This window comes from Suricata suricatta, chromosome X, assembly GCF_006229205.1.
Source record: "Suricata suricatta isolate VVHF042 chromosome X, meerkat_22Aug2017_6uvM2_HiC, whole genome shotgun sequence".
Taxonomy (NCBI): Eukaryota; Metazoa; Chordata; class Mammalia; order Carnivora; family Herpestidae; genus Suricata; species Suricata suricatta.
In genome coordinates this window covers 17,064,399-17,084,969 of record NC_043717.1, presented here as the reverse complement: position 1 = coordinate 17,084,969, position 20,571 = coordinate 17,064,399, and the positions used below count along the sequence as shown (strand labels likewise).

The 20,571-nt window shown below is 40.4% G+C and overlaps 1 protein-coding gene across 2 annotated transcripts in view; it reads right to left on the bottom strand.

Annotated features, from left to right (window-relative positions):
- The window catches only part of PHEX (phosphate regulating endopeptidase homolog X-linked), a 225,339-nt gene that overhangs the window by 44,470 nt on the left and 160,298 nt on the right, over window positions 1-20,571 (bottom strand). For both annotated transcript variants that reach the window (XM_029930947.1, XM_029930946.1), the window contains 2 exons: window positions 17,770-17,873; window positions 8,641-8,699 (listed from right to left, as the gene is read on the bottom strand). In XM_029930947.1, coding sequence (XP_029786807.1) covers window positions 8,641-8,699; window positions 17,770-17,873 — 163 coding nt within the window. The remainder of the gene's footprint in view (window positions 1-8,640; window positions 8,700-17,769; window positions 17,874-20,571) is intronic.

Sequence of the window (20,571 nt, the reverse complement as noted above, 5' to 3'; positions counted from 1 at the left end):
GGGAAGAAGGGCTGCAGAGAACAGTAATCTCCGTTTTATGGGAGCCCTGTCAAGCCTCAGTGGAAAAGTTAGAAAACTGCACAGTTATTTGAGAGTAATCTTTTGGGATTTAACTTACCCACTCCCTACTCCTTCCGATCACTGCCACTGCCTAAACTTAGACTCTCCCCATTCCTCTCTTTAACTGTCTGCCAAAATCCTAACTGGTCTGAGTGGCCTCGATCTTCTTCTTTTTCAAGGGATGCCTTGAGCTTTGCATCAGTAGCCTTCCTTCCGGCATGACCCAATGTCTTTATCTGCCTAGCAAGTGTCACTTTCCTATCAATGCTGACCCAAATGTCACTGTCACCGTGAAGCCAATCTCTGATCCCCAGATTACTGACCCTTTCTCCACGGCTCTCAAGAGGCATGGCGTGCCTGTTGCACACTCGTGATGTCTGATAAATGGCATTTCTGTCTCTCCCAACTCCTCAAAAGCAAGGACTCTTAATGGCTATGATTTATTGAATACGTACTGAAAACCATCCCCTCTTTCACTTACTGTATATATATTATTTCCTTTCCTCTTCATGACAACTCTGTAGAGCTTCCCTATAGGCCAGGCACTACCATTACCTCTATTTTGAGATAATTAAAGTGAGGCATAAAGATGTTAGGTAACTTGCTCAAGGTTGCAAGTTATTAGCAGTCCAGCCAGGACTCAAATTCAAAGCCCACTCTCTTAACTACTATAGTATACTACAGTATACAACCTAGCACCAAATTCCGTATCTATGAAAGTTGTAATGTCTTTATTAGTTATCTCTTGCTCTGTATCGAAGGATTCCAAAACATAATGGCTCCAAACGGTAAACATTTACTATGTCACACTTTCTCTGACTCAAGATTTCAGAAACATCTTCTATGGATGGTCTGTCTCAGGATCTCTCACAAGGTTGCTGTTGAGACGGCGGCCTGGGCTGCTATCATCTGAAAGCTTGGCTGGACTAGAGAATCTGCTTCCAAGAGTAGGTACTCACTCACATGGTACTGGTTATGGGCAGGAGGCCTCAGGTCCTTCACACGTAGCCCTCTCCACCAGCTTCCTGAATGCCCACAATGTCTTCTATGACCTAGCCTCAGAAGTCAGACTCCATCACTTCCACAGTATCCTATTAACTACAGGGGTCGGCTTTATTCATCGCTGGAGGGGGCCACACAGCAACGTGAACCCTGAGAAGTAATAAGAATCATTGGGGGGGGGGATCCATAAATACTAAGTGACTAAGTGGCAAAAATACTAAGAATTACCATGAGTGTCAGAATCTCTTGTAGATAATGAGAAATTTGGATGAGCTGACCACTGAAGTTTCTTCCTTCTTACCTCCACAAGCATGGAAGACTATTCCCAAATTGTCCCCAAAGAGAGTGTCAAATGGATTCAGAGATTTAATTTCATTATATTCCACTAGAGGCCACAGGTGAGTGACTATTTGCTAACTTGGCTTCTACTTTATGGTTTTAGGCAGAGTCAACAAAGTATGAGAAATTCTCTCAGTTTGAAATATAATCATTTCCTTATCAGCAAAACAAATCTATGTTTGATTTCAGGATTAATACTATAGTTTGATGCCAGCCTAAGCCCAGTCACTGGTCAAAGGCTTATCTTCTTTACCAGAGTATCTGTGATTAAACTCGGGCAACCAAATCCCTTGTGTATTACAACAATTATCATTGGTTTTAGCCCTTAGTCCTTGTTTTCAAGTCAACATTTGCTTAAAATAGTTCTTTAATATGATTTAAGACATATGAACATAAAAACTAACATTGAAATGTAGCATTTTAAAGAAACACCTTGATACTGAACCCATGATCTGAATTTTACTCTACAGTAATACAGTAATTTCGCTCTACCACCCTCCTGCCCCTGGTACCGCTGACAAAGTGGTCTGTAAGCTGGGTCAGAACACTCTTCAAGGCCCCCTGGAGCCCCTCCGCTTACTGTCCTCCACACCAGAGGTTGGCAGACCACAGCCCACGTAAATAGTTTTGCTAAAAACACAGCCATAATCATTTGTTTATGAATTATCTGTGGCTGCAATGGCAAAGTTGAGAATTGACAACAGAGACTGGATTGGCTTGAAAAGGCCAAAGTATTTCCTACTTGGCCCTTTACAGAACAAGAGTGCCAATCCCTGATCTACACCTCTGGAGGCTTGGCCTGCTGCAAGCTGTTACAAGCCCAAAAAGCAGATGCATGCTATATGCTGCTATAAACAATTTTACAGGGGGAATAGGAGAGTTACTGTTTCTGTATTATGCACATATAGTAAAGGCACAAATCTTACCGGCAGAACATGATGAGATTTTATACATCTATCACCTGTGCAACCCCCTCATAAATAAGGAAAATGTGCCTGTGCCCCCTTACAGTCAGTACCCCCAACAAAGGTAGCCATTATTCTAACTTCCATCACTTAGATTCATTAGCCTAGCACTGACTTTCTACAGCAATCACTGGAGGCAGGCAGTGATTCCCTGAGCATTATGTCAGTGGCATGCTTACATAAGGTAGCAGGGAATTTATCTTCATTGTTGTATAATATTCAATTAAATGACTGTACCATAATTTATTCACCTATCTATTCATGGACATTAGGTTCTTTCCAGGTTTTTGCTCCTATGAACATTCAATGTTCGTGTGTTTTGGGCATAAGGATTGACTTATTTTTATGAAGAGTAGAATTTCTGGGTAACAGGAAATATCAACAAACTGCCAAACACTTTTCCAAACAGGTTGTGCTTCTTTTAATACATAAATAAAAATACTGCCCTGATTTTTAAGTCCTTGAAAGCTCAGGTCAAAAATATTCCTCCCCTTCTCCCAAATTCTCACATTCTGCTGTCCGCCCTGTGACAGCCTAGCTATCCTAGGGATTATGGGCACGTCAGTTTTAGACACACAAATCCATCTTGGTAAGTCCTCACTGAAAACTCTGAGGCTACGTTACTTGAACGTATGGTGTAAGAGGAGCATAGGGGGCAGGAAGGAAAAATATCTTGGCCAGGGTCATATAACTAAGTCAGTAGCACTCAAGGTCCTCACTGTTTTCCTACAAAAAGCAGGAGGACCACTTTTGTTGTTATCAGAAAGCCAGGATAGCACAAGCTTAGGCAACAATAACTTCAGCTCTAGGTCCTTGTTTTCCCCTTTAACCACCTTATCAGTTCAACTATAATTAAACTCAAATCATTACTATGTCACACTACACTCTGTGTCTGACAACACTGCTACCCAGCATAAGTACAACCACACTGCAAAATTCTAACATTTAAATATGGCCACAAACCATAAAGTTTCAGACAAAGGCATGAATATGCAAACAAACAAAAAACAAAAATAATACAAACAAAAAAACCCCGATATAGGCTTTGTATTGTCTACTCAAATCTCTACTGTGTGCAGAAGTGGATCTGAGTGGCATAAATCAGAAAACGATAATGGGAACTGAATGAAATTCTCATAAATCATGTTGCTAAGTATAGTTACATCTTAGATGTGAAACCCCATTAAACAGATGGCCACATGCTGTCAGAATCAGCCCCTAATCAATAAAGATGTTCATTTCAGAAAATCACCTCAATTTTTCACTTCTTCACTGAAGGAAAAAGAAGGCAGTCGGGGGTGAGGGGACTCCGAGGAAACCCAGTGGGGAAATGTCTAAGAAGGAACTCTACCTGTCTTAATTTGTTGTCTAAAAAATCAGAAAGAAGAGAGAAAGAGAACAAGTCACCCAAAGGACTCCTTGTCATCTTGCCTGGTAATATAATTTACAATGAGAGCAAGCACTGGTCATTAGGAAAATAGAAACAGCTTGAATCTCTTAATTAAAACACTGCCTCAGGTTGTTCATTTCAAACCCCTGTGTTCAAAAGCTTTCAAGAAACCACTGGGTTACCCTGAAAGGGCTGCTTCTTCAGTAAACCTGTGATAGGATCACCTCTTCCCAGACAAGAAAAAGTCTGAGGAGAGGTGAATCCCGGAGGCAGAATATTATTAGGCGTGCTTAAATCCCCAAAGGAGCTGTAAGCATTCACTGACGCTAGACAGTGAGTGTGGGAGCATGGGGGAAGCATCTCCATCGATGCCACTATTGGTGAAAACTAAGTCTACCAATTCCAATAGAAGATGAGATTGAGAGTTGAGAAAACACTTCTGTACTCTGGACCATGCTCTTTGGCTCTCACCTGATGTTATCTGGTAAGTTGAGTATTTGCACACACTACAAGCCAGTGAGTCCACTCTTAGTATACACCCAAAACATCAGGAGACATGCACGAGAGTATACAGAGTACCAACGTGGTCCATAATAGCACAGACCGGGAGTGGGAGAACACATGGTCTGTCAACAGACAAAGTCTACAGTACAGGCAAGTAATCTGACATACAGTCATGCGATGGGATATTATACAGCAGGGGAAATGAAAACCCACTGCCACGTGCTACAAGGATGAATCCTAAAAAAGTGTTGATTTAGGGGAGCCTGGGTGGCTTAGTTGGTCAAGCGTCCAACTCTTTATTTTGGATCAGGTCATGATCTCAGGATTGGGAGACCGAGGCTCGCATCAGGCTGTGCGTGGAGCCTGCTTGGGATCCTCTCTCTCCTGCTCTCTTTCCGCCCTCCCTTCCTCATGCTCTCTTGCTCTTGCTCTTTCTTAAAAAAAAAAAAAAAAAAAAAAGTTTAAAAAAAGTTGCTTTAGATTGGGTGCACTATACCATTTTTACTATACTATAAAAATAAACAAAAACAAACAACAAATGGTTCAAAATTTATTTTGAGAAAAAGATAATGATAAAGATAAAAAGCAGAAAAGTACTTACTTCTATAGTGAGCAAAATGAATGAGATGGGGAGAATCATGGACAGATGTAACGATATGACGAATGTTCTAGTTCTTGGCGGGTGGTAGGATCATAGGAATATAATTTATATGTTTTAATATGTTACATATATTCTTTGGCATGTACCAAATATTACATAGAACACTTTATTTTAAAATGGGTAATCCAGTCTAACTCCAGACAGTTTCTGGACCCAGTCCAACCGTGATGGGTCAAGTTTCTACATCGGATCCAGTATGCCTCCTGCCAAGTTCTGGACTCCGTCTGGAAGAAGAAATGCTCAAGTAAAGTCTGAAAGCTCCCAACGGAAAAGCTGGGATCCAAGCGAAGAGAGGGACTCATCTGCCTGCTCTAGAAACAGAATTCAGGAGCTCGAGGAGTTCAGCAGGCATCTGCTTCAATTAATGAAAAGCAAGTTAAACAGCATCTGGCGGCAAACCCACACGATCACCCCATGGCCAAAGCTGAACACTTTTAGCAATGAAACAGAATATGATAGCTTAGATCAGAATCCACGGAATAAAATAAATGTCCATAGGTTCATAAGGCTATAAAAAATCTGATTGCACAGAGAGATGGGAGGGAATGGACAGTCCCTTCTTTACAACAGAACTCACATTAACATGAATGGAAGGGATGAAATTGAAATTGAGCCAAGAACAAACAGCACAGGGATGCTTGCTGCATACAAGTTTTACTAATGGATGCTAAAATCAGTGAGCGAACAATTGGAGAGAAACAGGACAGATAGAGTCTCAGAGATATAGTTCCCAAGATATTTGCCAACTACACTGGCAGGGAGGGTAGCAATTTGACAGTGGCACAACCCAGCGGAAACCATCTTCTCCCAGTGAACAAGGGTAGCCTCACCTCACCAGCAATAAGACACACAGATAGCATAAACCCAGTGATACGGGGCACCAAGGAGGACATGGCACCACTTCTGTGACATTTAGGACCCAAATGCATTAATCTCACTCCAATCGTGTGAAAACAGTAGCAAACACAAACTGAGGAACCTTCCACAAAGTAACTGACCAGTACTCTTCAAAGGCGTCAAAGTCATGAAAGACAAAGAGAGACCACAAAACTATCACACTCGATAGGAGACTAAGAAGAAATAATGACTAAATGTAACATGGGATCTGATCTTGATAGGATTCTTGGATCAGAAAAAGGATCATGAGTGGCCAAACCAGTGACATTTCAGTAAGGCCTTAAGTTTAGTTAATGGTGTAGTAGCGATGTTAATTTCCTAGTTCCAATTGTTGCATTACAGTCGTGTAAGATGGTAACACTGGGGTTGGTTAGCTAGAGGGTACATGGAAACTGTGTTCTGGTTTTGTTACTTTTTAGAATTTTCTATTACTCAAGAGGTTATTCCAACTGTTATTATAATTCATATATAATGTATATCACAAGTAGTAATCATTAATATCCCAAATATCTTAAGTTCCCATGTAACGTATGGAACTTAGTTCTCAACCTAGAGCTATATCAAAATATCAAGGTGCACATGTTAACTATATACACTTTTTGTAAATTATACCACAATAACCCTGGGGGACAAAAGAAAACAATGATTTCATGATAACAATGGCTATTTCTATATCAAGAAACAACATTAAAATTATTCAAAATATTTAACAACTGGTTTGATTATACCAATTAGTGTAGAAGTCAAAATTTACCACCATCTGCCTGTTTTCCTTCTGTTCATTAAGCTCTCACACCAGTCCTTCAGAGACTGCCATTCCCAAAAGTGGCCACACGAGGGCGACTCTAATGAGCTGTGCCTGCTGGGAGTGGGCAGCCACAGCTCCTGAGCTGTCCTCTCTGGCTAGGGAGTCCCTGCTCATGAGGGCCAGCGGAAAGGCTCTACAGAAGGCAGGCAGGGTGCCTCACTGAGAAGGTGGCACTCAAGCAAAGATTTGAAGTAAATGGGAGCATGAACCATGCAGATCACTTGGGGAATTTTCCAAGGCAAAGAGAGGCTCTACTATAAACGCTAGGAGAGAACCGAGTCCCATGCTCTAGAACAGGAAGGAGGCCAGTGCAGCTGGAACAGAGGCGAGATAAGGCAGCAGCAAGAGGTCTGAGGGCCGTTACAAGTAATTTGGCTTTCATCCTGAGTGAGATGGGAAACTGATAAGGGGTTCTGAGAAAAGGAGAGACCTGAAATGATGGTAAAACATCTTAAAATGGCTGCAATATTCTATTTAGAAAAAGTTGAAGGGGAATAAGGACAGAAGTGGGGAGGCCACTGAGGAGAGTATGACAAGTCTCCCACGGGGAGGAGGCTGGCCCATGGCCAAGGGTAGTATTTGTAAGTTCCATCATCCACATTCAACAAAGCACACGAAGATGCATTTAAAAGCATGAAATTAGATGTTAACGCCAGGCGAAGGAGTGAAGACGAAGATGGGAGGAGGCGCGGGAGGGATGAGAACCCAGCACGGGCTGGAGCGGGAGTGGCCTACTCTCCCCACAATAGGCCACCGCCGCCCTGTATCCAGATGTCCAGCATTCTCATGAATGTCTTCATTCTTTCACTACAAAAGGATGCACCTCTAGACAACATATAGAAGTGCTTTTGTATCTTTACCACTTTTTTATACGGCATATACTTATTATTTCCCCAGTTGTTTTGCCCCCCACTACCAATATTTGTGAACTTTATCCATGTTAATGTATGTTGCTCTAGATCACTCATTATTCACTACTGCCTGGCGTTCCTGTCTGTGAACAGGCCGCTCTGGGGTCACTGACCTGCAGAGGGACACACAGGTTATTTCCCTATTTCTGCTATGCATTTCCTTTATTAACGTTACTTACTTACTTATTCATTAACATCCAAGCTAGTTAGCATACAGACACTCACCCCTGTGCATGGCACCCAGCGCTCATCCCAACAAGCGTCTTCCTTAACGGCCCCACCCCCAACCCCTCCAGCAGCCCTCTGCTGGTTCTCTATACTTAAGAGTCAACAATTTGCATTTCGAACCAGGTCCTCCATGATGCCGTTGCTATCTGTCCCAAGACCACACTTGGAAAACCGCAGCACTGGGGCACATGCCAGGAGTGCAGTGATGGTCACAGATATGCATGGACATCTTCAGCTTTTCTAGGTATTGCCTAATTGCTCGGCAAAGGGGCTGAACCTATTTACATTTCCACCAGCGGTAAGTATGTGTCCCTGCTGCCAACACTTGGTGCTGTCAGATTTTTTATTTAATCTGATCATTAATCACTTTGTAAACTTATCATGACATTTTTATCTACACAATATATATAAATAAAAGCAACGTAAGACTTTAGATCCTAGGGTAAATTACAACATTTCCAAGCGTTTTTATAGACAATCCCCTCAGGTTCTATCATCTGCCCAGCTATCTGCTTGTTTTTCCGATCAATGCTAGAAATAAACGAAATGGTAGGGACAAAATCTTTAAGACCATTATGAAAGAAAGCCACAATGCAGTTGGCCTATGGAAAAAATTTTCACATTCATGGCCAACTGCACTGCAGTTTTATGTACTGTAGTTCTGTCTTTTTGTGGTTTTTGTTTGTTCTGTTTCATTTTGCTTTTACTTAACAAGGTAAAGGGAATGAGGCAAATCGGCACATGGGTGGAGAGACTTACACTTCCTTCACCCACATACCTGACCACTTTTGGAAGGAAATAAAGAAATCATAGTCAGGAAAAAGTTCCTTCCATTTTGTTCCACATTAACAAGGACACAAGAAGCTAGCACTCACGAATCTGGTTGGTGGACGCACTGTAGAAGGCATTGACGGTCGTTGGATTCGTAAACCACCTGTAGAAAGAGAAGCAAATATCACCAAGAAATCATCATTATCCAGGCAGGAGGGCAGCAAGAGTGAACACAATGTGGCAGGTTCATCAGCAACTAACCAGCAAACCCTGGGGAGACAGGGCACATGGGGCGATTACCGCCTCAGTGGAGGGCTATTGCTCTGTTCAGTGAACACCCTAACCCTAAAGTGAACATGGGTCAGTGTGAATATATCAACATGCCTGCTCATTCACTAGTACTAACTTAACAGAAAAAGTCAGCGCCAGTGGTTCTGAAATAACTTGAATGAGACATTCTAGACTTAAAGGGCTCTCCTCATAGATGGAAATGCAGCAAGCTGATGTCTGGCAGACCCCATTCAATGGGTCCATGGGACAAGCTAACTTTCTATGCCGAGTCTCTTCTGACCTGTCCATTAAAGGTTTGAGATTTATGATTGTCAATTTCTGTGTCATACACAGAAATCCATGTAAAGAGAGATGCATAAAGTATAACCATGCTGCCCACAGGTTCTCCCTGCTCCAGTGGACAGTTTACAGGTGTAAGCACCCAAAGAGCTAATGACTCATGCCGCTTCTTTCACTAAGTAGCTGGATTGTGTTGGAATACTTGCCCATCTTCCTGGGGTTTGGTTTTAGCTATAATATTAAAATACTGCATGAAGAGTCAGTTAAGTATCTGTCTCTTCATTTTGTCTCAGTCGGTTAAGTATCTGACTTCTGTTCAAGTCATGATCTCACCGTTGGTGAGTTCAGGCCCCACGTTGGTCTCTGTGCTGACAGCTCAGAACCTGGAGCCTGGTTCAGATTCTGTGTCTCCCTCTCTCTTTCTCCCTCTCAAAAATAACTTTGAAAAACATTCCACTTAAAATGCATAGACTACTTTGATCAGGGCTTCATAAATTTTTTTTCTGTAAAGAGTCAGAATGTAGACATTTAGGCATTTTGTAGGCAAAGAAGCAAAAATCAAAGATGTTATATAGGTACTTCTTTCGTAAGAGAAAAGCTTCCACAAAATTTTATTGATAAAATTAAAAATATAATAACTGAGTACAATTTTTTGTAAGACAGCCTGTTAATGAGAGGAATGGAATTCTTTAGAGGCAGAATAACATTTTGCTTAATTGGGATTCAGAGTTAGTGCTTCCTATCATTAGATCGACTGCAAACATTTATCTCTAAAAATCACTCTTTGCTCATGAGCCACACAAAAAGAGGCATCAGGCAAGATTTACCCACAAGCTGCATTGCGCTGACCCCTGATTTGGACGCCTGTGAGTTTCTGCCCTTTGTGACAAAAAGCAAGCAATCTGTCTTAAGCTAAATTGCTCAAAATAAACTCATATAGATCCCTTTTCAAAACAATCATTTTACTAATTTATATCTAACAGAAGAATTATGGCAAGCTAATAATTTATGTGAGACGAATATGAAACTGGTCAGAAATCCCAAGTGGTGATTCTAGTTGATCTGCCCATACCTTCTCCCTATAAAGAAGTCCACAAATACATCATTCCATTATCATTAGAAGTAGTAAGAGTGGCAGCAACATTCACTGAGCGCTCACAATGCCCTAAGGACTTCCTATGCATAGTTCTTCCCCGTACCAACTATAGGAATTATCAGCCTATTCACAGATGAGGACAATGAGACTTAACAAGCATTGTAAAGGTCTGCTCTGACTTCAAACCAGTTCTCTTAAGCATCATGGTATACTGGAGACATCACCAGAAATCAAGAAAGAGAGTGCCTCCTCTAGTCCAAACTGAAACATAAACTCCTGTCCATAAAATGTATACTCTTTTCCTTCAGATTTAGGATTAGTGTATCAATACGCCCCAATGCTTAGCAAACAAACTTACTGGCTGGTCCACCTTCTTGAGGAAACCAGCGCCTTTATTGTTCTAATGTCACTACCTGAGGTGGGTGGAATTACGTTCACGTCCTAATCCCTGGATCCTGGGAATAGGTTACGTTACATGCCAAAAAGGACACTGCAAATGCAATTAAGGTTAAGGAACTTAAAAGAGGGAAATTATCCTGGATATCCAGGTGGGCCCAATCAAATCACCAGTCCTTAAAAGCAGAGAACCTTCTGTGGCTGGAGTCCCAGAGATGCAAGGGAGGAAGTCAGATTCCAAGAGTTAAAAGGATTCTACGTGCTATTGCTGGCTCTGAGATGTAGGGACCATGTTGCAAGGACTAGAAACAAGCCTCTAGAAGGGAACAATGGCTTCCAAATGACAGTCAGCAAGGAAGGAGGGATGTCAGCTCTAAAACTAGCAGGTAGTGAATCTGCCAACATCTCAATAAGCTTGTAACAAAATTCTTCCCAGAGCTTCCAGCTATGAGTCCAGCCAGCTGACACCCTGATTCCAGCCTTATGAAACCTGGGTCTCAGAAACCAGCCAAGCCGTCCTGTACTTCTGACCTACAGCACTGGGACATTACTAACATGTCTGTGTTGACTTGCTAACATTGGGGTAATGTGTTTCAGCAGCAACAGAAAATTAACACATTAGCAGAGAACCCAGCACTGGTATGTGTGAAGATGGAGTCAAGTCCTAGATGACAATGGACTGAAGCATAACAGCTACAAAAGATGATGTATATTTCTAGAGCTCATCCCTTCTCTCCTCTCCCTCCAGCAAAGAATGAGCTTGCAGAACATGAGGATAAGGGCTACCCAGGAAAAGTGATTCTAATTGCTGATGAACAAAGGAGGACAAAGCAAAGAAATCAAACAACCATATGGGGCCTAATGGGGCTTCTGAAGCTTCAGCAAGAGTACTTAAAACCTCTTATTTCAGACCCATGATCTCACCTTTCCTGACTTGCCAGAGCTCGTGCTGTCTCTAAGGTATGTTTGGAGCCTTGACTGTACTCAGAGCTGATATTAAGTGGCTGCACCAGGAGATCCTACCACTTGTGGGTGCTACTGCTGCTGCTTATTGGTCATTGCCCGTGCCCAACCAGCCATTCGATATTCTGCATATCTTCCTGATTATATCCAAGTGTATTATATATTTAGTTTTACTATTCTCTAATATAAGGCTACCTATTCTATCTTTAATATGTGTTCCCAATTTTTTTGCACTTCCCCCCATTAAGAAGCGGAGTCTATATAGTTGCTGGAGAGGATGTGGAGAAACGGGCACCCTCCTACACTGTTGGTGGGAATGTAAACTGGGGCAGCCGCTCTGGAAAACAGTGTGGAGGTCCCTCAACAAGTTAACAATAGAACTCCCCTATGACCCAGCAAGAACACTGCTAGGGATCTACCCAAGGGATAAAGAAGTGCTGATGCATAGGAGCACATGTACCCCAATGTTCATAGCGGCACTTTCTTCAATAGCCAAATCATGGAAAGAGCCTAAATGCCCATCACCTGATGAGTGGATCAAGAAGATGTGGTTTATATACACAATGGAGTACTACATGGCAATGAGAAAGAATGAAATCTGGCCATTCGTGGCAACGTGGATGGACCTCGAGGGTGTCATGCTAAGTGAAATAAGTCAGGCAGAGAAGGACAGATGCTGTATGTTTTTACTCATAAATGGAACAGGAGAAACTTAACAGAGGACCATGGGGGAGGGGAAGGGATAAAATAATAGTTGGGGAGAGGGAGGGAGGCAAACCATGAGAGACTCTTGAAAACTGAGAACAAACTGAGGGCTGAAGGGGGAGGAGGACAGGGGAAGGGGGTGATGGGCATGGAGGAGGGCACTTGTGGGGATGAGCACTGGGTGTTATATGTAAACCAACTTGACAAAAACTATAAAAGAAAATAAATAAATAAATAAATAAATAAATAAGAAGTGGAGTCTACATTCCTTTCCTCTGGATTATGGGCTAGCCTTGGTGACTTGGTTCTAAAACACAAAATGCAATGGAAATGACAAGACGGGACTGCCTATGCTAGGCACTTCAGGGCAATACAACCTCCCCCTGGTGTGCACACACACTCCCTTCCCCCTCTCTTTCTCAGGAACCTGCTCTTTGGAGCTTCCTGAGCAATCAGCATGCCAGAAAGAAGCCCAGGACACAAAGCCATAGGAAGCATTCCAGCCAACAGCCATCCTCAGCCAGCAGACATGAGAGAAGCCTCCCCCATGACTCCAGCCCCGGCCACTCTCCAACTACAATTATAGGAAAGCTCATAAATACCAAGCACCCCGCTGAGCCTGGTGGAGTGGTTTGTTAGACTGCAGGCGATCAGTGAAACACTGACAAGTGGTTGTCCATAGATTAAGCTGTAACCAATGGGTTGACTTTTCTCATAAAAGTGTTTTTATTTGCCCTACACGATGAACTGGAATTCCTTTAAATGAGGTGTACAATGACCAGTTCTCCACAGTCCCCCCACCCCGTATCAGTTACACTTGTCCACATCACCACCTGTTAACTGAGTGGCCCCTGAAAGCACATATGTTAACAACTTCTTCTCTCCCAACGAGATGTTAAGCTCCTTATGGGCTAAGACTATTGCCCCAGTGGCATGTGCTCATCAGAAGATCATCACATGTATTTAAATAAATTTATTGGTATATATACATCTCCTTGAATAAACAGTGTCATTCAGGTGCTTTAAATTCTTTTTACCATGACTTTAGGGTGTTCCTGCAGACTGTGTTTGGGGAAGGATTTAGTGGACAAGGTTGGAAGAGGTCTCATATAAATTTCAAAAGAAAAATATATAGGGATGAAATTATACTGGACAATGTAATACACAAAAAGAGTGTAATAGTAATAATGAAATACAGTTGTTTAAAGACAAAAACATTGGAACCATGATTTCTTTGAACTATATAAAACAGAGATACATCAGGCTAAAGTTGTACATATTACCTAACAACTCTTAAAAGACAGCCTAAGGAATACGGGATGGCCAAACCATAGAATATTTATTACTTTATTTCTAATACCCTATAGATTATACCCTTCTCATTCCATGCTATAAATAATGCATTTACAAACAAAAATTCTGGGAAAAATAATAATTTGTATTGACATTTGATGTATTGTCACCTATTTTTTTTTAAAAGATAGAGAAAGAAAATCCAAACATGTCTCGTCAGAGCAGAATGAGAGTGAATTAATAGGGTAGCTGACTTAAAGCCATTTCTGTCAAAGAAAAGGGATCCTAAGGGAAAAAATTACTTTTGACTCAAGCCAAGCAGTAGAGTAAATCCTCTATTTTTAAGCAATCTGATGAAGTGACAATTCTGAGAACCAAGCCCTAAATATGTACCTTCAGGGATGACCACCCAATTAATTCCATTCTTGGTGACATTTCCCATTGCGTTAGAAACTTCTTAATGTACATTAGTTCAGCTAAAATGGATTCCATGAGAATGAAAGATAAGGGTATTTATCTCCTGTACCCACAAAGAAGCAAAATGTTATTTCAGAGCTTTGTGGAAATATAATCAGGATGTGCTGTTCAAAGTAAAGTAGCGTAGTGGAGCTACTCCAGAATCATTCCCACTAGATTAACTCATCAATTTTCAAAACCAAAAGATGTCAATTAAAGCCAGTGGGTATCATGAAGCTAAAATTCCCTACAATGCCTGAAAAGCAGCAGCCTGAAATTTCTTTTAAAAAATGGACTATCCTATCACTTTACCACACAAAGAGGACCTTCAATTTCTTAATATTGCTTTCCCTGAAATAGACATATAGTCTGAGGAAACAAGAATTAGTACTACTGCATGGCTCTTCATTCCTGCATAACTTTTCCAAAAACATTAACCAATTTAATGTCCTTGTGAAAGAGATATTTATTTTCACTGATGGAGAAGAAAACTACACAGAATCACGCAGTTTGCGTAAGCTCACAAAGTCAGCCAGCATTTTTCCAAGGCATGAATGAAATATTAGAAATAGTCAAGGCTCTTAGACTACAACAGTCCATCATTATTTTAGGATAATGATAAAAAGGACACATTTAGGAGCTTTTCAATTAGCGACATAGGCCTTGCTATGCACTCAAAGAGATAATGACATTTTGAAATTTAAGAATTAACTTGACAGCATCTCTAATATGGAGAAGCGCAAACTTCAAAACTTCAGGAAAATACTGGTGACAAAAATATCTTCAATTATCCACAAACTGCAAGAAGATCTATAGTAGATCTGAAAGAGCAGGATGATTTGCACAGATCTGTGACCACCGTACTACGCGGAGATGCTCAGCAGGATACTGGAAAACGTTTGTTCAAGTCGGATTCAAGGAGCTACTTTTAGAACCCTAAGACTAAAATTCCTTTTTTTTTTTTTACATCTAGAATTTCAATTGAGTAATTGAGGTTGGGAACGAAGAGGAGAGACGGACTGAGAGAGACTGTGACGAGCGGAGAGAACCAAGCACAGTGGAGCACAAGGCTTGAAAGCAGTTACCGGTTTTCCAGAGAAGTCCGAAAGCCTTCTAACCTTCTGTGTTGTTTGGATTGGAGTCAGGGATGGAGAGTGCAGTAGTTCAGCTTTAGGCCTACTCCTTAAAGTGAAACACTTTGAATTAACTTTGTGGGTGGATGCTGTAGGAAGGCCAGAAGGGCGGAAGACACAGATAGGTAGATTGGAGCCATGGGTATGAGGGACAGCGTTAGCCAAGGGTTGGTACAGAGCCTAAAGTTTCTAGAGTCTAGAACAGAGCGGGGAGTTGGAAGGGAAAATAACAAGAGATCCAGAGAGCATAAAAAGAGCCAGCCAAAGATCTAGAGATCAGAGTATCAGCCATGGGTAAAAAGGGAGCCATAAAAAAAAAGTGGGCCATGGAAAGTAGGCTTCCAGCTATGATGATATGAAGTAGTCAGCAAACCCTTTCCACAAAAACCAAATATAAAACTGGACAATTATGCTAGGGCTCTGGGAATTGATCATCAAATCCAAACAAAGTGAAAAATGTTTAATTTTGAAAAATTGCTAGAGCTTGGAAGTAAGTAGCACAGGAGTCTGTGTCACTCTTGCCAGGGACTTCTCCTGCCCTTCCCAGTGGGGTCAGTGAGAACTTTGTTCTGTCAGGACACGTAGGGCTGGCTGGAAAGTCAGCAGTTCTGTTGCCACAGGGGGTAGACTCAGTTGGAGGAGGACGTGAAAACCTGCAGCTTCATCAGCTAAAAGTGGCACACTTGCCTGAAAACAAATGAAGGATTACCCATGGCTCTCCTGGCCTGAACTTATAGTTCCCCCTGGAAGACTGACAGGCAAGCCAGGAATTTTTTTAATGTTTATTTATTTATTTTGAGAGAAAGGGGGGGGGGATCCCAAGCAGGCTTCACACTGTGAGCACAGAGCCCAACACATGGTTCAATCTCACAAACCAGGAGGTCATGACCTGAGCCGAAATCAAGAGTTGGATGCTTAACCGCATGAGCCACGCAGGTGTGCCAAGCCAGGAATTTAACAGGGAGATCTTGGAAATAAGACAGTCATAGAAGGGCGAGGTAAGCTCTCACACACCCCTGGCTGACTGGGACACGAGGCACACAAACACAGGAGACTCAAGTGAGCCCAGTGGAAAGTGAACCCCAAGGCTGACTGAGAAATGTACTCCCAGCCCATAAAGAGATCAAGTGGGAGAGGACAGAAGTCCTCCCGACTCCAAGTGCTTGACAAGTTCTACCTGAATCCCTGGCTGAGCGCTGAGCTGTGCAGACACAGGGACAACCTCTACGTAACGAGGCTCAAAAATAAAAATAAGAATTTAAAAGATGAGCAGAGACCTCCATGGCCACCTACTACTATATAAGGAGATAGATTCTTAAGCCTAAGTCAAGGAAAGTTATCTTTTTTAAAGCCTCAGAAAAATAAATCAGAATCCACAGTTGTTACAATATAGAATCCAAAATGTCATTTCAATGACAAAAAATTATGCCATAAAAAGAGAGATAAGTGTTAAAAAAAAAAGCAGTTAATAAAAACTGAACAAGGCCAGATGTTGGATTTAGCAGACTCAAAAACAACCATTATAAATTAGTCTACAGAATTAAACTATATTGAAAGAATTAATGGTAAATATGATGGTGACTGAACGAACAGAGAATCACAACGAATAGAAACTAAAAAACAACCAAGCGGAAATTCTGAAACTGCAAAGTACAATAATCAAAATGAAAGATGCATTACATGAGTCAAAAGCAAATTTGAAAATGCAGAGAAAACAATCCATGAACTTGAAGACAGATCAACAGAGATGATGCCATCAGAAGCACAGGGAGAAAAGAGCAGAGTCGTGGGTGCCAGCAGAACGAACAGCAACCTACACCTTACATGAACACTGTGTCAGGTGCATTTCAATTAAAAAATGATCTAAACCTGAAGTGAAGAATTTCTCAATTGTAAGCCTCTTATCTGATAAAGACGGGGATAAGAAATAGTATATACACCTCACAGAAATGACAAGAGCATAAAATTAATTCCAACATGTAAAGCACACACCAGCATGCTGTCAACATAACAATTGTTAGCTGCCATCATTAGTATCATACACATTTTGCTAGGGAAGAAAATCATGGCTGGCCTCGGCCCCAAAAGTTCCTAGGGAAAGTGCCTACCTTTAGGGAATGTTCCTACAGGCAGCTGGGAGGAAGGGGAATAAATCAAAACTGCTATCGGAGAAAAATAATACAGCCATCAGTTCTGGGACACTTGATTGCTTCAACAAAATCTTCTAGTTACTTCATAATTATACAATTCTACATTTGTAACTATATTTTGTAAGTATTTGCTCTTTTTTAAAATCTTCAAAAGTTTCTGCCCGAGTGTGAAATTCTAGAGAAATCTGTTTTCTATATACATACATTCATAAGTACATCTAGAAATGATTTGCACCCTAATAAGCCTTCCTGCAGTACGTTTTGATGCCATAATTAGAATGAAGAACAGATTCATTTAATATCACAAATAAGACTTACCAAACCTAACGGAGATTTTGCCAAGCAAAGGTAACTGGCCAGCCAGCTACCCTCTAACTAGAGGGAATTACAAAATTTGATCGAAAGAGACTTGACTTCCCACCACATATTATCTCTTTCACCTTTTTTATTTTATTTTTTTTTTTTACTCACTCTGTTTTTGGAACCGCTTTTCTCAGCCAGAAGAAATCAGATTGTGCTAAATACTTGCGGGTTTGCAGGACATTGCCAAAGTAGTCGGATTCTGAAAACTTGATCTGAATAAAACAAACCACAACCGTCATTGTTCAAAATGCAGATATAAGAGGGCTCTGAAAAAAGCCTTCAGCACTCAAAACTAGCAACCAGTGGACAAGCTGCACTCCTCACAGCACCTGTCAGCGCCACCAGTTAACCCAGTATCCACAAAGCCATGACATTTAATCTCAGTGATTTTCTTTTAAAATAAAAAGCTCCCAAATCAATAGAATTGTTTCTGGATCATAGTAAAAACCAAAAGAAGGTGCAGTAATTTATGGTGCATTTCACTTGCCTTATAACTGAAAAATCTACTTTACCCTTTACAGAACCTATTATCTTAGGTTTGAAATTTCTTGGCTTACATGAGTCCTTGATTTTTTCTAAAAGGTGTATTTTATTTACTTGTAACATAGGTTCTTCAAGTAACAGTTTACTCAGCTGAAACCTCATTTAACTTATAAACGATGATTTAGTCAAATGTTAAAATCCAATTTACTGTAATCAGCATTTGTGCATCAAGGAAAAAAAATGAAAAGTGATTCAGGGAATTGTTTCCTACCCTGAGCACAATGGAGCCCCTAGAATAATTCCATTATTAACAGATATTTGTCTATTACCACTCAAAAAATTCTCTGGTAACCAAAAAGTAATGACATTATAGAGGCAAATCATAGATTACAGCTCGCATAGAAAACCAGGAGGCTGATGTCTCAATACAATTTGTATATTACGACTGGGAAACAGACATAAAGGAATCTTGAGTTCCTTTTCTTTTTCTGGAAGGAGAAAGGGAAACAATTTCAATTCTATAGGCACTCTCTATAAAATAAATAGTACTTAACCTATGTATTATTAAATAATATCTGTGTAATTGTAAAAGCAATGGTTTGTAGTAACATCTAATACTTTGGTTTTAAAATATATTACTGGGGTGGTGCACCTGGGTGGCTCAGTCATTTGACCATCCAACTCTTCATTTCAGCTCAGGTCATAATCTCACGGTTTCTGAGTTTGAGCCCTGAATCAGGCCCTGTGTCAACAGTGCGAAGCCTACTCAATATTCTCTTTCCTCTCTCTCTGTCCCTACCCTGCTTGCTTGCTCGCTCTCGCTCTCTCTCAAAATAAATAAGCTTTTAATTAATTAATTATATTACTACGACAAATAAGAAAAATACATGTTTGAATAAGCAAATAACCAACAGTAATCAAATGGTTATTGGCTGTAATATTTTTTGTGTATTTAAACCATATAGCAAACCCAAGTATACAAAACCCACAGGCATTACATTATAAATATATACATATGCACACACAGAACTTGATGGTTATACATTTGACAGTCACCTATTTGCTGGCCAATGTCTGGGTCACATTTATCTCTTCCCTGGCATACAACAGATACTCATTGTGTCTGTAGAATCACTCTGTTAATGACTGATCTTGTCCTTTCCGGGGTCAGGCCAAAATATAAAGGAAGGAGCAAAACAACTGAAGGTACAGAGAGAAAGTCAGGAATGAAAGTATCAATTCCTGGTATCTTTGCTGTTCTATTTGACCAACCAGTTATAAATATACGACTTTAAGCTGTCCCTCCTTCAAGCTTCTTAGCGAAGTGGCAGGTAAATAAATTGTGGTGCAGTCACATAATGGAAAACAACATGGCACTTTAAAAGAGTGGCATATATGCATGAATGTGAAATAATCTCAAAAGTGATGCTGAGTGAATAAGGCAAGTTGCATGTATGAGCTAATTTAAAGTTTTAAAACATGTAAACCAGGACTATATGTTGTTTATGGATACATACCTATGTAGCAAAGGCATAAAGAAATACATGGGAATGATAAATACTGAATTCCAGATAGAGTTTATATCTAGGGAAGAGGCAGGTAAAAAGAAAGGACATTAGATCAAGGTGGATTACAAAAAGAATTTCCACTGTATTTTATTCATTTCAAATATATGTGTGCATTACAAAGCTAATGTAGCAATGTTTAATATTTACTAAACCTAGAGATGTTCAAAATTTGTTTTACACAGTTTTCCAATGTTTCAGATGCTTCCAAATAAAATCTTACAATTGGTTGTATTTAAAAATAGAAGAAATTTATACTCAAAGCCTCAGAACACACAGAGTAAGCTCCTTGTTTTAGAAAACAACCTTAACTCACAATCCTAACGCAATCCTGAGTCATATAGTTAAAAGATGTGTCTGCTGTTCAACCCTTAGCCTTTTTTAGCTTTTGTTCCCAAGATAGCTCTGCCAGAACTTTCAGAATATGATTGTAACTGGTGAAAAATTCAGATATGTTCTTGCGTTCTCAACACTTCCTGGGAAATTCTCTCAAAGGAATTTCATTCAAAAATAGTAACTTTTCAGTAATATCAGTGGCATCGGTTGTTACTTTTCAGAGTATGCTAATCGTGATACCTTCCTGTTCCATTAAAAAAAAAAAAAGCCTAGATATTCAGGTTGTTCTCTAGACATTAAATGGAAAACCATCCAAAATTTCCTAAAAAAGAAGAGTCCCAAGTCTAAAAATACTTTTCAATAAATAAGGTCCTACCATTGACATAAAAATGATCATAGGGAGCAAAACTCAGAGGCAAGTAACTACAATTTGTCAATGGCTTATCTATATTTAGAAGGGAAATTTTAAAAGTGCATTAATTATTAAACAGACTTTTGCAATTTCTTAGCCTAGTTTAATCACTCT